This window comes from Plectropomus leopardus, chromosome 7 (assembly GCF_026936395.1).
Source record: "Plectropomus leopardus strain MGB_pleo_1.0 chromosome 7, ASM2693639v1, whole genome shotgun sequence".
Lineage (NCBI taxonomy): Eukaryota > Metazoa > Chordata > Actinopteri > Perciformes > Serranidae > Plectropomus > Plectropomus leopardus.
The window spans coordinates 22,528,615-22,543,500 of record NC_142182.1 but is presented as its reverse complement, the minus strand read 5'-3'; the positions used below and the strand labels follow the sequence as shown (position 1 = coordinate 22,543,500).

The window sequence follows — 14,886 nt, the reverse complement described above, 5'->3', positions numbered from 1 at the left end:
AATGTTTTTTTTTATTTTAATGTAAAATGACTGCATGGTATACTTGGAGGCTTTTCCCCAAGTGACCTAGATATTTAGGCTCTTAACGTTGGGGGCGGGGCTTAACGTGCAGGATTTCCTGTGCTGTCACTTGAAAACAACGCTGTCTCGGCTAATGAGAGAGTTTGCAAGTTGAATTTGTAAAATGTGAGGACTACGTGCTGAAAGAAGACGCGCCGTTGTACCTGAAAGCCTGTTTTAATGTGCGTCTTACTTCTGACCCGATCAGCTCCCCGTGAGTGTAACAGGTAACTAAACTCGTAAATAATCTCATCGCAGATTTGTTGCCACAGCGCGTGGAGCCGTGAATCACGTCGAACAGAGTGTGACAGTTCACCGCGGAACTGTGTCACGTTTCGGTGTTTTAGTTGAGAAGTCAGCGGGAGGCTGTTTGAAAGGGAAAGTAAGAACCGATAAAAGTAACAAACCTGCCGCTTTCCAGTTTGGCTCGGAGGAGGGGGGAGGGGGGGTTAATCTTCACGCATGCGTTGTTAGTGCTGAATTCACTTATTGCACTGTTATAATATAACTGTTTGCGTATTAGTGTTTGGTGATTTGCTACCAAGCCACCGGGGATTAGACAAATTCAGCTAGTTTTAAGATGCTGATCAGGTTTTTGTGAATGAAACAATCATATTTTATCGACTGTATTGTGAATATTTTACTGATATTAAACTGGATTTCAATTTTTGTTTTGTTTTTTTCAAATAGGGATGCCACTATTTTTAGTATCAGATAAGTATTTAAAAGGATGTCATGTTTTTATCATCTTTCAAGTCATTTCCTTGTTTGTTTTTTATTGTTGTTTTAGCACATTTTTCTTCAACGTTATTTTGAGAGCATCATTTCTTGAAGTTGCTAATTGCCGTCTTCTTGTGTTATTGAAAGATTTCTCGCCACTTTATTTACATTTCAAAGGGTTAATTAGCCCTTTATTTTCTTAATAAAACGATTATTGTGGCCTTTAAAATATAAAAAAATATATATAATATAAAAATATTTGTAGCTCAATTGTAAGTCAAATCCCAACCATCCCTACTCTGATATATAAATTATACTTCCTTGCCCAATTTTTGTCGGTTAAGGAATCACTTCAGCTCGATATCAAATTAGTAAAAAAGACAAGTATGTTTTGAAAAAAATCAAGCATATCTGTGTACTGTGAGGTAAGGGAAAGTGGCTGAGGTCTCTGCTTATTCTTCCACTCAGGTGACGAGCATATGAGATAAACTCTACCTGTTCATGGCAAGCCAAGCCTGGCTGGAGTCTTCTCTGCGGCGCTCTGCCAGTCTGGGTCTGGAGGTGCTGGAGCGGGCCTCCAGGCGGGGTGTGGACTGGGCGAGCACCAGAGCATCCCAGAATACAACCACTACAGATGAAGACACACAAATCCCTGCCAAGGTGCCTGCATGTCTTCTGTATTTTTGCCCTAACGTCAATTAAATTTAGATCTTGACTTGATTTGTCTCAAATTTTATCCTTTTTTCCAGAGAACACGCACAGAGCTTGATGATGTCTTTGGAACCATCGCAGGGTTCATGGCACAGACGACCCACCAGTGCAAGGTCAGTGATTTTGTAGCCTGCAACTTTATGCTTTAAGCTACAGACCTGAGGAATAACGTGAATATTCTCTACGCTGCAGAGGTATTATGAGTCTGGTCGCTGCACTGAGCCCACTGACACTGAGAGGAGCCATGTGTCCAGGTTCCACTCACGGCCAACTGTTGGGATGAGAACATCTGCACAGTCAGCCAAAAAACATGCAAGGACCCCGCACAAGAAGGTAAGATTTTTCTGCTGCTTTTTCTTGGCGTCATATGAAGCTTCCATCTTTTAAAATAATTTTTATATTATTGTTACAAAGCAGAAAGAGCTCTCGAAAACAAAGTCAAATTCACAAGCCATGACAGTTTAATAGGTTAATATGGCTAATGTCTTGGCAAACATTTTCCCATAGCGGAAAGAGAAAAATGGACATGCTATTTAACTTGTGCAATTTCAGCGTTTACTGGCATTTTAGATTAAATTGGACCTCCAAGTCCTTAGAAAAAAATATATGGCAATTTAGCTTTCTAAATATTAAATGTTCTTCACCAGCCACTTGCTTGCTTCAGCTCTGCCACTGTTTTGCAGCAGGGGATAAAAACGCTCCGCTTGTGTGCCTCAAATGACTGCACAGGGTCTGTAAAACCTGTTTGAACTTAGCCATGCAGAATCAAAACAAATAAACTAAAAACTGCAAAAAGCTGAAAAAACGTGTTGATTTCCAGTGGGAATGACATTATTATCAATACTTTGATTCAAGTGAGTCATTAATCAACAAAATAACTTTAAGCCTTAATAACAATTTAATGGGTGATTCATAAAAATTCATCTCGTACCGTTGTTGTGAAGAAACAGCGTAGAGACCAAAACAGATTTCAGTGCGAAACATGTTTATTTCTGCTGTTAAGTCCAGCACAATAACACAGAGATCTATGGGGATTAAATCATTCTTGGAGTCAGCCTCAAACAACCATTTGATGACCTGCAGTATTTGGCACTTCCACATTGGCTTCATTTTTCAGCCCCCCTGGTTGCTGCTCTACAGGATAACAGATTTCTTGGTGCCAGCCTCTGTAACGTAATTTTTTTAAGGGAAATTCACATTACTTCCACTCATCCCTCCTCAAGCTGTGTTGGTTGCTGCTTGGAATTTTTTTTATTAGAAAACAATAAAAGATTAAACTTCATTTTCTTCAGGATCCTGTGTCAGCAAGTGAAGATTTCTTCATCGAGCTGTCACCGGGAACATATGCTATCACTGCAAGCGTGCCGGAGTTAAATCAGCAGACTCAGCTGGTCAGCGTCAAAGCTGGAGAGACTGTCAACCTCACGTTCAATCTGTGACCCGTCACCTGACCCACACTTTAACCTTCAATAACAAAACCGACCATTGCTAATGCTGTTTGTGTGTTTATTGCCTGTTTTCAAAACGATTTCTGCTTTAAAGAGTTTACATTTTGTTTTGCTATGATAATTTTTATCTGCTGCACATTAAGAAGCCATATTTTTATTGCCATTGAGTATTTTATTCTGTAGATTGCGTGTCCTAGGACATCATGTATTGCTCTTTACAACATTGTAACCGCTGCATCAGTGTATAAAAATAAAGTATTTTTTATTCATTTATATAGTGAGGTTTTATCTGTGCACTGACATTTTATGTGTAAACGGTAGGGTTGCCAGAGAAAGGTCGCAGTCCTGCCGGAGGTCGAGGTTTGAGGCTGGTAGTTCCAAAAGCATCTCTGATGGTCGGTCGTCTTCCTTTAGTGCCAGGAAGTGACTGAAACAAAGAGCTGTGATTGGGTGAGGCACTTATCTGTGGGACGGGGAAGCTGAATCTTACAGGTTGTGATGTTCTCCTCGGCACTGCACTACCTGCAGATCAAAACAAATAAATCAAACATGACCAGATTTCATGGGGGAAAACTTATCTTGACAGAACATGACTTCTTGCATTTGTGATAATCGACTCTCACTACCATTTGGCTAAGTGAAAATGTCCAGACTTCACTGCAATCGCTGACTTTGCAGCTGCATTTCCAGGAAGTCTGCAAGCACTGTCCAAATCCACAACTCTTTCAATTCACAAGGGTGTTAAGTGGAATTTCTGCAGACTGATCTCTGCGGCTGATATCTCCATCACTCAGCAACTCGCAACAAAAAAATCAAGAATGATAAAATAGCATTACAAGTCAAGAGGAAGAATATGTATTTTTAGTTTTGGGGTGAACTATCCCTTTAAATCTAAACCCCCAGGTGCAGCTTCTGGCATTTAAGTGATCATGAAACTTTGACCCAAACAACACAGGTTTAAACCTTTAATACTTAAACCAAAGTGGAGATATTGACAACGCAGCCTCCCATGTAAATTGAATTTAATTACGCGTTACTCTGCAGCGTTGAGCGTGTATTTTTTTTGTAGGAATCTATAAGTGCATCAGTTAAGTCGCCTGTGTTTCCCACCTGGCTGTCTGTGTTGTGGCTCTGGCCCAGTTCGTCTCCAATACCTCCAGGGAGGACGCTGCTGTTTACTTCTCAGCTTCACTGCTCTGCTCTTATCCTCACAAAGAGATGAAGAAGACGAGGAGGAGGAGGAGGAGGAGGAGGAGGAGGAGCAAGGCACCTCAGGGTCACTCCTCCTCACATCTGTATCATTGAGGTCCATTTTTTTATTGTGCTCCGTCCTCTCAAATCCATCCATTCCTCCAAAGCTGGACCTACAGCGGGGTCTAAATAAGCATGGATGGTGGTTTGAGACTGAGCAGCTGCAGGATGAAGACTGACTGCCGTCAGAGCAGAACAGCCAGGGAGTGCAAGAGGAGCTGCGAGCACAAAGCCAGTTGCAGGAATGACTGGAGGCTGATGTAGGGATTTGGAGCATCCTGACTATTCTGTCATGTTGAGAAGAGGAAATGGGCAAAACCAGGCTGCAGGGAACCAGCGACACACAGCTGTTCCACATCAGCACCCGCAGGCCCCCAACACCATCAACTGCAGTGTCAAACAAGAGGGATTTACTGAGAGAGGAAACATTAATCCATTGTGTTAACAATAAACTACTACTAATAAATGATTTATCACCTTCAATTTAGAACTACTTAAATTAAGTCACAAGGAAAAAATACGACACCAGCAGGTAGTGCGCTTAAATTAAAATGAGAAATATAAGAGATTTAAATGTTAATAAGTACATTATATTGTCGATATTCATTCAAAAAAGTGTAACAACATAAGTTTAATTTAAAATTAAATATTTAGGAAAATGTAAATCCAGCAACAAATGCACTTAAAGTAAGGTGAGAAATATAAAAATAACACAAAAATAACTAAAGCTAAATAACTATAAGTAAACTGACTCAAACTTTAATATATAAATTAAAATGTGAATGTACGTGAAATAATATATCTTGTATCATGTAACAATTAAAATGTAATTTAATTAAAGTTTAATATGAATGAAAATGTGAAACAAATAAGGCGATAATGATAAGGTGATTTGTTTGTTGATAGCAAACTGATAAAAAGTTCAACGGGTAAATTAAAATGTAGTTTACATTTTTCTTTATAATGTCTGGCATTTATTCTGCATCTGTTGTACCTGTCTCTATTTCCCATCATCCACGCCACTGAATACGCCTGTAAAAGTATAAACAAAAACACTATTTAACTATTTACCTCCAAAACCATCCCTGTGTTCTGCAGCTCCCATCACTCTCCCTGGCCCATATCGCCTCAAATCTTGTTCCCATGGCGACAGGACAGTATCACCAGGTACCAGACAGCGTGTGTGTGCTCTGGTGTGGTTTACCATGTCCAGGGAGCAAACCAGCTGCCTCTGGGAGGATGCGATCCCCATAATGGCTCCTCCTGGATGGTCAAACTCCACAACCCAAACTCCTCCACGGCCCTGAGTTTGGACAAAAAGATGTTAGCATACACTGTGATGTGTCTGTTTTGCTGGGCAGAATATGCAGCAGTCTGTAATGATATGGACACATTTTTGGGTTTGTAAACATTAATGCCGTGCTTCTTGGCTGAGCTTTAAAGTTAGCTAGCTCAGCGTTGCTAGGTGAGCTAGCAGTAGACGCACACTTCCTTCTGCACATTGGTTCAGTTGCTGGGGGAATTTCGGAAGAGAGAAAATAGTTCCTACATGAAACTCCTCAGAACAAGGTCTATGGATATGATCTCTACAGCTGATATCTCCAACATTCGGCAGCTCACACCAAAACAATCTACACTGATAAGTAGCACTAAGAGGAAGAATGTATGTCTCTTTTTTTTTTTTTTTGAGGTGAACTGTCCCTTTAAATGAAGTCATTATACTGAATATTTTAAATTCTTTGCAGCAACTAAGGTTTCCGACCCTCAGTAGACATTTCACTATCACATGATGAATCCAGACCTGTACTACAGCTTTCTGTCTTTAGTTTGGTCATTCATGAGGTATGGCAAATGTATTTATATGGTAAGTGTTACATATGATCTAAATTTAGGTCAGATAATGACTTTGCCATAAACATTTTACTCTGTAATTCAATTACCCCTCTGGGTGATTTGTTTTAGGTTGTAAGTGTTATCTTGCATTGCCTTATCTAAACACCCCTCATCAGTCTTAAAGGTTAAATTCAGTGTATTCTTATAATAAACATCATGGTCATTTTTTTATGTAAAGTCACTGTGTGAGAGCAGAGCTAACAACTAACAAATCGTTGTTGCCTGTTTATGATAATATTTCACCTGTACTTGCTGTATTACAGTTCCCAAGTAGTAGAAGCCGTCCACCTCCCGCCTGGCCAGCACTCGGCATCCTGGAAAGAATTCTAGAGCGCCCAGAGTTTGACCGGACAGCATGCATGGATTACCCAGACTGCACCTGAGAGACCACAGGAAGTCAAGAAACACATGCGCAACACAGGTATGTCATTTTATCCACAGCAGCCTACAGTAACTTCAATGTTATAGCCTGCAAATGGGTTTCTGTCACGTGTACAATACAAAAAACAGGATACTTTGCAACCATGGAAACCAACCTGAGCAGAGGTGAAGGTGTGTCATGGGGAATTGGGACTGAAGTGGATGGACAGAAACACTTGACTGGAGAGATTGTTGGCACTGATGATTGGTTCTCCACCAGAGGAACCCCCTGACAACATGCATGGAAACACCCAGTCCCAGAAATGTGATGGTGACTGTTATTTATGACATAAACCTTCACTGCAAACCAGTAAATATAACAATACTACATATAAAGCATATATAAAATATCGCTGCTTTAATCAAATTGGTAACTAAACTGTTTTCATTGGTTAGCATAAATCTGTTTGCGAAAAACCTCATGGGGATTGGCGATGTACACTTCAAATACAAAGGTTAAATATATATACACATTTTTTTTTTTTTTTTTTTTTTTTAGACTGTGTGACAACATATTTGTGTAGTAGAAGCCAGTGCTAACATCAGGACTGGCTGAGGATGTTTGTCTGTCAAGGCGACTTCTCCCACTCACTGACAGTGTTTGGAGCCGCAGTGAGTCCAGACTGATACAGAGAGTGAAACAATGTTGAGAGAAATAATATTGAGCTCACATGATCAGAATGGTCTCACTAGGCTTGTAGATGAAGTGCTTGATGCTGAAAATGTATTCAGTGTCCCCAAAAATGTTGAAAAAAACATGCACTGTGAAAATGCATCCATGTGTTTATGTGTTTACATGCACAAATTTATAACCAGTCCTGTCAGGTACCTAGTAAAGTCAGCCATACCTTCTCCAGCATGCCTCTCAAACCAACTGGAATCACATAACAGCTCCCTCTTGTGACACGGCTCAAACATTGCAGGTAGCCTCTGACATCCCTGTCCAGCTGAACACCTGAGTCCTGCAGATAGAAGATGTTTACAGGCCTCCCGGCTGACAGAGCAGGCAGGGCCGCCAGCACCGCCTCTGGCTGGTCGGGGACGTCCATGCAGAGCAGGTGGATGGTGTGACAGGCGGGGTCAGAGAGGGCCACACTCAAAGCAGCCAAGAGGTCCCTGCCAGGGCTGCAGCTGATGGAGTGGATCCAGGACAGAGCCATGTACACTGTGTCAGGGGCACAGGGGAGCATGTGGGGGGACCAGCACGTCATCTGTAGAGAAAGGAGAGAAAATCTCCTTGTCTTCTACCTGTGTGGCAATATCTCTGATGTTTGTGTTGCCATGAGCTGTCATTCTTGCCTCACCTTGCCTGAGAATGTCATGATGTTAAAGAGAGAGTTCCTGAGTGAGGCCTTCATCAGCAGGGTCTGGATCAGCAGGCGCTTCACTGACCCCAGAGCAGCTCTCATGTTCTCTGAGCTTTCCACCACAAAAGTGACATTGCATCTCTGTTTGCCCAGAAAGAGAGGAACCAGCGCAGCCTCAGAGGCTGCCATCTGCTTGGATGTCATCCCCACACTGCAATGTTAGGAAGGGACACAGATTTATTTTACTTTTGGCATAATGTGAAACACAGAAAAAAGAGAAATAGAGATAAAAACATGAAACAATAATTAACTGCTGAAAACAAGTAGTCCAAAAATTCACTTTATTCATTCATTTATAGTTTCCATTTGCTGTACTTATGTACAGTATTTTCAACTCTGGATATTTTAAAGGAAATTAAACCATTAAAGTTATATATACATGTAAAAATTACAAACAAAGGGTTTAAAATTAAGGATTGGACATAATGGCCTCTCTTGTGACCATCTGAAATATTTTGGTCCGCTGTCAAATTTCATACTGAAATGTTACAAATAAACAAACTTGTTTTTTTTTTGCAAATTAAGTTAAAAACTAAACTCACTTGCATGTGAACTTACAGTTTTAGCATTACACACATTTTTCTAAAATATTCCAATCTGCTCTGTTGAAATATTTTTACTTCTTTTATCAAAAAACTTAAATTATTACAGTAAAAGTAACAGAACTGATTCTTCTAAGCTCTAAATATCTTGGTGGAAATATGTTGTTGATTAAAGCATCTGTAATAGTAATATTTATAATAATATGACTATCTAAAGGGGACCATCCTGTCCAGCAAGTACTTCAGTAGTTTAATACTTTATAAATTTAGCTGAAGCTCTACTTCTTTGACTGATAATAACAGGAAACACAATAATCATGTGTATGTTCTGTAAAGGAAGCAGAAATACACACGTTCTCTCTTTGTGAACTGCAGTTAAAACACATGATAAATTGAGCTGGTACGTTACCTTCAGTCAGCTGCAGACGTCAGCCTCACTTCACTGTTGATGTTGGTTTCCATGGAGAAATGTTCAGTCAGTCTTCTTCACGGCCATTGGAGGGGCTGTTTACCCGCCAATCAGCTGACTGAGAAGCTTTACCAAACATTATTGTCATGTTACAGTTGCTATGGTGCCGTCATAGGTCAGCCAAGCAATTAGAGCTGCTCTCCATCCATATCCTGTGCAGGCAGGGGTGAGAAATGATCCCTGCTTGATCCCTCTTCTGTGGTACATCTTATTAACAGCTTTAAGTATGCCACACTACCTTTGGCTGGCCCAGTTTTATTAATGGCTCTCATATAAAATAGGCCTGGTTATGTAAAATGATCTAAAAGTAAGCAAAAATTCAGAATAACTTTCACATAATTTGGGATTTTATTTGATATTCCAGTGCTGCACTTGAGTACCATTACAGGATAAAACATCCCAGTGTCACTATCATTTCTGTAAACATTAAAAGGCAGTGACCTGAATGCAAATACATGTTTTTTTTACTATAAAATACATTTACAATATTATAAAACACAGTAGATAAACCATTTTGTAGGCAATAGATTGTGCTACATTTATCAGCTACACTTAATATACACATAAATAATAATAAATAAAAACCCTCCAACCTTTTTTTCTCCAAGATTTCCAGCTATAGATGTGGAATAATACTGTTACATGTTTGGCAGAATAATACTTATCTATAAGAGACAAGAACTACTAATCACAATTCTATCAGAATCTTAAAGTCTATAATCTTACAGTCTTATAGTCTGTAGCACTACAAGCTCTATTAATAAGTGATTTTCTAGCTGTACAACACATTCTACTGTAGTGACAGCAAAAACAGGATCACTAAGGCTACGTGAACTCATTGCTACATGAGGAAGAGTCTGTGATAGCAGCTGCTGTGGACGTCAAGTCAGAAAAGATGATCTGATTCATGAATGCAGCAAACAAATAGGCAGTAAGTGAGACTTTATGAGGAGAGAAATCTGAAGCTCCTTAGGCATCTAGCTGTAACAGTAAATAATTGTATTGCTTTTGGTCACTGGGTTGTTGTTGTTGTTGTTGTTGTTGTCGTCGTTGTTGTTGGGGAGGCAGGAAAGTCACAGGTCTGTGAAGCCAGAGGAGCTGTTGTGCAAAGAGAAGAGAAGAATGTGACATTGTATATACTCGCTTAGTAAGGTTGATTAGATCCTCTAGATTGTCCTCTGTATGAGACTGTAACATGCAATGCTGTTGCACAGCAGTCAGCTTTTTCTGTAAAAGCATCAAAACACTGAAACACTTCCTGACGATGTGAAGAGCCGCAGCTCTATCAGGACTTTTAAAACCACCTTAAAAAGATGGTTAAAAGCTGCTCAGCTCTGTACTCACTGACCTTGAAATCTGGGCTTTAAACTTGTTTTTAATTTGACAAGCAATCACTTGTGAGGCACTATTGTGTGTAGCTTTGTATGGTGTATTTTGTGTGTGATGTGCTTTTGTTGTCTAGTTTTATGTTGCATTGTCTGGCTGAAACAGCTCATTTGAGTTTCAATGTTTACGTCCATAACTTGGTGACATCACAATGTAACAAATAGAACAGATGTGCATAAAGAGCGCCAGCTGACCAATCAGAGCAGACTGGGCTTACTGGAGGCGGGACATTAGCTCAGACTGTTTCAGACAGACAGGTGCTGCAGCAGAGGGAAGTGTGAGACACATGATGTGTTTATTGAAAATTAAAGCATGTAAACATATTCTATTAGACCCCCAAAATACAAATATGATCCAGAAAATGAGCATAGTAGGGCCCCTTTAAGTATAAGTCGGGCTCTACCAAAAATAGGGATCTCAACTACCACTCTGTTAAAGGTCATAAAATCTTACCTTTCATTAAATGGCTTTTTGGAAAACTGAAGTTGCTCTCTGACGGTCGTCCCAAACACCAACATCTGCTTTTCAGTGTCAATTACACACTACAAAAAAGATGATATACCAACATCACGCAGATAGATACCATATTTGTCCTTATTTAGCCTCTCTAGTTATAAGAATATAATATTAACAAAAGTAATTTTGCCTATTAATAAGTGTATTTAAGTGTAATATCTTAATTAATTTACATCACAATGTTGCTAATGACCTTTGAGGGTTCCTCCTGTGATTGGATGATTGATTTAGTCTGAGCAGATGATTTACCTTGAGTGACATTAATGTCTTGTTGCCAAGAGACATCAGGGGTCTGTTACTTTCTGCAAATAAATAAAATGCAATTAGCAGGCAAAAATATTATAATAGTATCTTAAATTCAGTGGCTACAGATACAAAAATAAATGTAATTTATTTTTACTTTTTGTCTTTAATATAAATATTTAATATTAATATTCTTCTTTCTTACCTACTATGGCAAAGGAGCACATTATTCTTAGTTGTCCGATGGTCAGGCTGAGTCCTCTGATGTGTGCGTCAATACAAATCTTCCTCTGAAATGGAAAGCCGTCCGTCTCCTCTTTGTTCTCCTCAACCAGATCTTTCAAACTTTGAGAGAAACAACAAAAAAAAACTTAGTAACTGAGCACAGAAAGTGACCTAATGTAAGTCAAATAGAGAGATAATGACCATCTCACCCTAATCTCTTTACAGTTAGTGAGGACATCAGGTTCAGTTTGCAGCCAGTGTCAATGAGTACATTTACCTCCTGTCCTAAACACTGTAAACAATAAATACAAAAATATAAGCACTGCAGCAACAGACGAGAAACAAACATAATTTGTGCAAAAACTTCACAGCAGTTCTTTATGTATTAAAATGTATTCTGATTGGAGATACTTATACAAATGTCCAGCTAACATGTGTGGTAACAATTCTGAAGAAATAATTACAATGGAATATATTTTAAAAGTAATCTTAATATTCTTAATGTATATACTCACTGACCTTGCAGGGTACGAAGATGAAATCTTCCCCCTCCTCATCCTCATGCGAACTGAAATGAGTGCAGCTCAGAAGGAGCTTGGTGTTTGGTGTCACTCCACACATGGTCATCTGTCCTCTGGACAACTTCGCCTCCAACAGGCGCTTCTGGAGAATATGATGTGGCTGCTGCAATACAAATACATACAAATGCAGTTAGAATAGGTGGCAAAGGTCTTGTTTCATCCCCGTGGAGCTGGAGCTTAAAAACAAATCAATAATCCGAAATAACGCTGCCGTATAATGCATGTAGATAAATTAAAAATATGTTGAGTTTTATTAATAAGCAGTAAGAGGTATTATCAAATCATCACATAATTAGGCTTACATTTTTGGGTGACAATATCGGTAATGTCAATATAAATATTCAAGACAACATTTAAAGAAACATTCAGACTGAAACAAGCCAAAAAAAAAAGGGACACACACTTCATTTAAAATTTTTACAGGATTTTAGGAATATTTTATTGAAGTTGCAAAAAGAATAATGGATTGTATTTTACTAAGAATGACCTCCTTCACACGAGAAATGCTTAACTCACTTTCTTATTGTGAGAGTTTATTTGTCATATTTTTAATCTTTTGTAACTGCAATAATAATCTATTTTTCATTTTAATGAAATATGATTTTTTTGACAACTAACTTCCTCTTTATAGCTTTATTTTGTAGGCTATACATTTCCATTACTCTATAGGGTACAACTAAATATAATCAAATCAACAAAATATAAGAGTGACTCCCCTATCATCATGATTTGCAATATTTTATCCTACTGTGATAAAGCCCCGAATTTGGTTTAGACATAAGCCCAAAAATGTACGAATTTAAGATAGCCAACAATAGGGTAAAATTGGCAAATATAAATAAAGATAAATAGATCAAATAAACAAGATTAATAGTAAGAAGTTGTATAAAACTAAAATAGAATGGAAGTTAAAATGGAAACCACTAAGGGCAATAAAAGCCAAATAACAAGAGAAAAGTTATGTGATGCAGCAGTCGCTAATAGTCTATATGCCAACAGCAAATTATATGACTAATATCATGAAGTAAGTGTATAGCCTTTATTAAATAAAATAGATTAACTTAACCTTTTGAAACCTGGAATGACATAAATTTCCTTGTACTGCATCCACATACCTTTTACAACAATTTAAACCAGTAAACTGGTTTTATTTGTTTGTTTATGCAATATATGCATACATATACATATATATGTGTTTGTTTGTGTGTGTATACATCAGGTCATTTTCTTGTAACATGTAACTTTCTCCCATGTTTTTGAAAGAAATAAAGCCAGTTTGCTGAGGTTTCAAAGGGTTAAGTAAAGTAGGCCCTACAGTAGTATAGCCTGTAGTATGATATAGTACTATAGTACAGTCCTTTAAGGTGAAATGCATTAACACAGTGTAACATAATAGTTATATAATAACTACGACCTGTCATAATGATGCTCACCCCCTGTTTGGATGTCCCGAGCTTCTTCAGGCCATCCAGAGGCAGCAGATCAGCTGAGTCTTTGTGGAGGAACTGGATCGCCTGTTTCAGTCTCCTCTGCTGCCTCAGAGCCGCAGCATCCAGGACCACCGGGTCCCCCCGGCTCTCTGTCCGCATCCCGGTGAACATGACGGCGGCTATCAGAGTCAGACTGAGCGGGCTGTGTCTCTGAACCTGCTGATCTGAATCTGGACACACAACTGAGTCTGTGGCGAGGAATTCCTGATGATGATGATGATGAGTTAGTGAGGAAGAGGAGACACCCCCATCATGAGCAGTGCAGGTAGTCAAGTCACACAGGTAAAAACACGACTTCTGGTCTAAATCTTCAAAATAAAACTCGAATTAAAATGGCAAATAAAAATTATATATATAGCTATATTTTAATTATATTTAAGTAATTCAAAAATATTAGCGTATGTCATTATAATATTTAAAATTTTATTGATTAAACATAATGGGTTTTAAACACGAAGAAATATTCTACAGCCACAGAAAAATAAAATGTATTTTGGGCATTGATTTTTGTGTGGTTTATATAATCAAAAACATGTCGAGAATAAAATTCAAAAGAAGACAAACATATCTGAAGACTCAAAGCAACAACTGGTGCAAAGACAAAAAATAAATACGCTGGGGGAAAAGAGTAAACAGAAAGCATATGACACAAATAAATAACTTAATGAGACTTTCGACGATTTTTAAAATGTAAATTTAAATGGCTATAAACTGTTCCGTACTTTTAGTGCATGGATACGGACTGCAGTGCTTTCTTGTTCAAACGCCTTGTTTTTGTGGAACTGTGTAATTCAAACCGAAGCCGTTCAATACAAAGAAAGCGGGCTATTAATGAGAGCTTTTATTTTGATGGTATCATCCTGCCTGTGTCTGTGTCTCGTGGCAGTTTTAACCTGGAAAAAAATACGTCATCTAATTGAATCGTGACTCTTAGAATAAATAGAAAAATAAATAAATATATATGTGTACACATCTTTATATATATATATATATATATATATATATATATATATATGTGTGTGTGTGTGTGTGTGTGTGTGTGTGTGTGTGTATCTCTCTCTCTCTCTCTCTCTCTCTCTATATATATATATATATATATATATATATATATATATATATATATATCACAAAGACATAGGGAGAAAAGGCAAGGAGAAACTTGATGTTCTGTGAAATGCAAGATAGTATACTAGATTTAGAAAATTATTTTTTAAAAAGCTAGGGAAACTTCTGGGGAAAAATAAAAAACAAGGAGAAACTATATTCATAGTGTTAAGGAATTGAATTTTTTTTAGCATTTTTCTACATTAATTCCATTTTTCTTTTTTTCTTTTCTTTTTTTTTTTTGTTATTTACTACTTTTCGGGTAATTTTCCTGCAGCCTACTTTGGACTAATTTCAATAAGTTTCAATAAGGACACCAATAAGTGTTTGGGTCATTTCTTCTTTTGTTGCTCATTGCCTTATTCTCATGCTTCCCAAAGAAGTCAGGCCAATATGCTCAGGTTTCAAAGGGTTAAATAAATAGAACACGTCCATTTCAAGTTGAAAGTTCATCCTCTAA

General features: G+C 38.1%; 3 protein-coding genes across 3 annotated transcripts; 1 reads left to right on the top strand and 2 right to left on the bottom strand.

The window, feature by feature from the left end:
- Positions 1–99: 99 nt before the first annotated feature.
- On the top strand, positions 100–3,212 carry akip1 (A-kinase interacting protein 1). Its single transcript, XM_042496557.2, has 5 exons — positions 100–287; positions 1,249–1,440; positions 1,530–1,604; positions 1,684–1,824; positions 2,784–3,212. The coding sequence occupies exons 2-5, from the start codon at positions 1,282–1,284 to the stop codon at positions 2,928–2,930; spliced, it is 522 nt and encodes a 173-aa protein (XP_042352491.2). The 5' UTR covers positions 100–287; positions 1,249–1,281; the 3' UTR covers positions 2,931–3,212.
- Positions 3,213–3,242: 30 nt separating this feature from the next.
- Positions 3,243–8,355, bottom strand: LOC148189184 (uncharacterized). Its single transcript, XM_088080216.1, has 7 exons — positions 7,808–8,355; positions 7,352–7,714; positions 6,620–6,732; positions 6,327–6,462; positions 5,262–5,493; positions 4,050–4,577; positions 3,243–3,461 (listed from the first exon to the last, which is right to left on the bottom strand). The coding sequence occupies exons 1-7, from the start codon at positions 8,012–8,014 to the stop codon at positions 3,244–3,246; spliced, it is 1,797 nt and encodes a 598-aa protein (XP_087936342.1). The 5' UTR covers positions 8,015–8,355; the 3' UTR covers position 3,243.
- Positions 8,356–9,030: 675 nt separating this feature from the next.
- Positions 9,031–14,236, bottom strand: LOC121950482 (nuclear receptor-interacting protein 3-like). The gene is made up of 7 exons (XM_088080215.1): positions 13,266–14,236; positions 11,771–11,935; positions 11,461–11,543; positions 11,232–11,371; positions 11,033–11,085; positions 10,721–10,809; positions 9,031–9,979 (listed from the first exon to the last, which is right to left on the bottom strand). The coding sequence occupies exons 1-7, from the start codon at positions 13,431–13,433 to the stop codon at positions 9,955–9,957; spliced, it is 723 nt and encodes a 240-aa protein (XP_087936341.1). The 5' UTR covers positions 13,434–14,236; the 3' UTR covers positions 9,031–9,954.
- Positions 14,237–14,886: the final 650 nt, after the last annotated feature.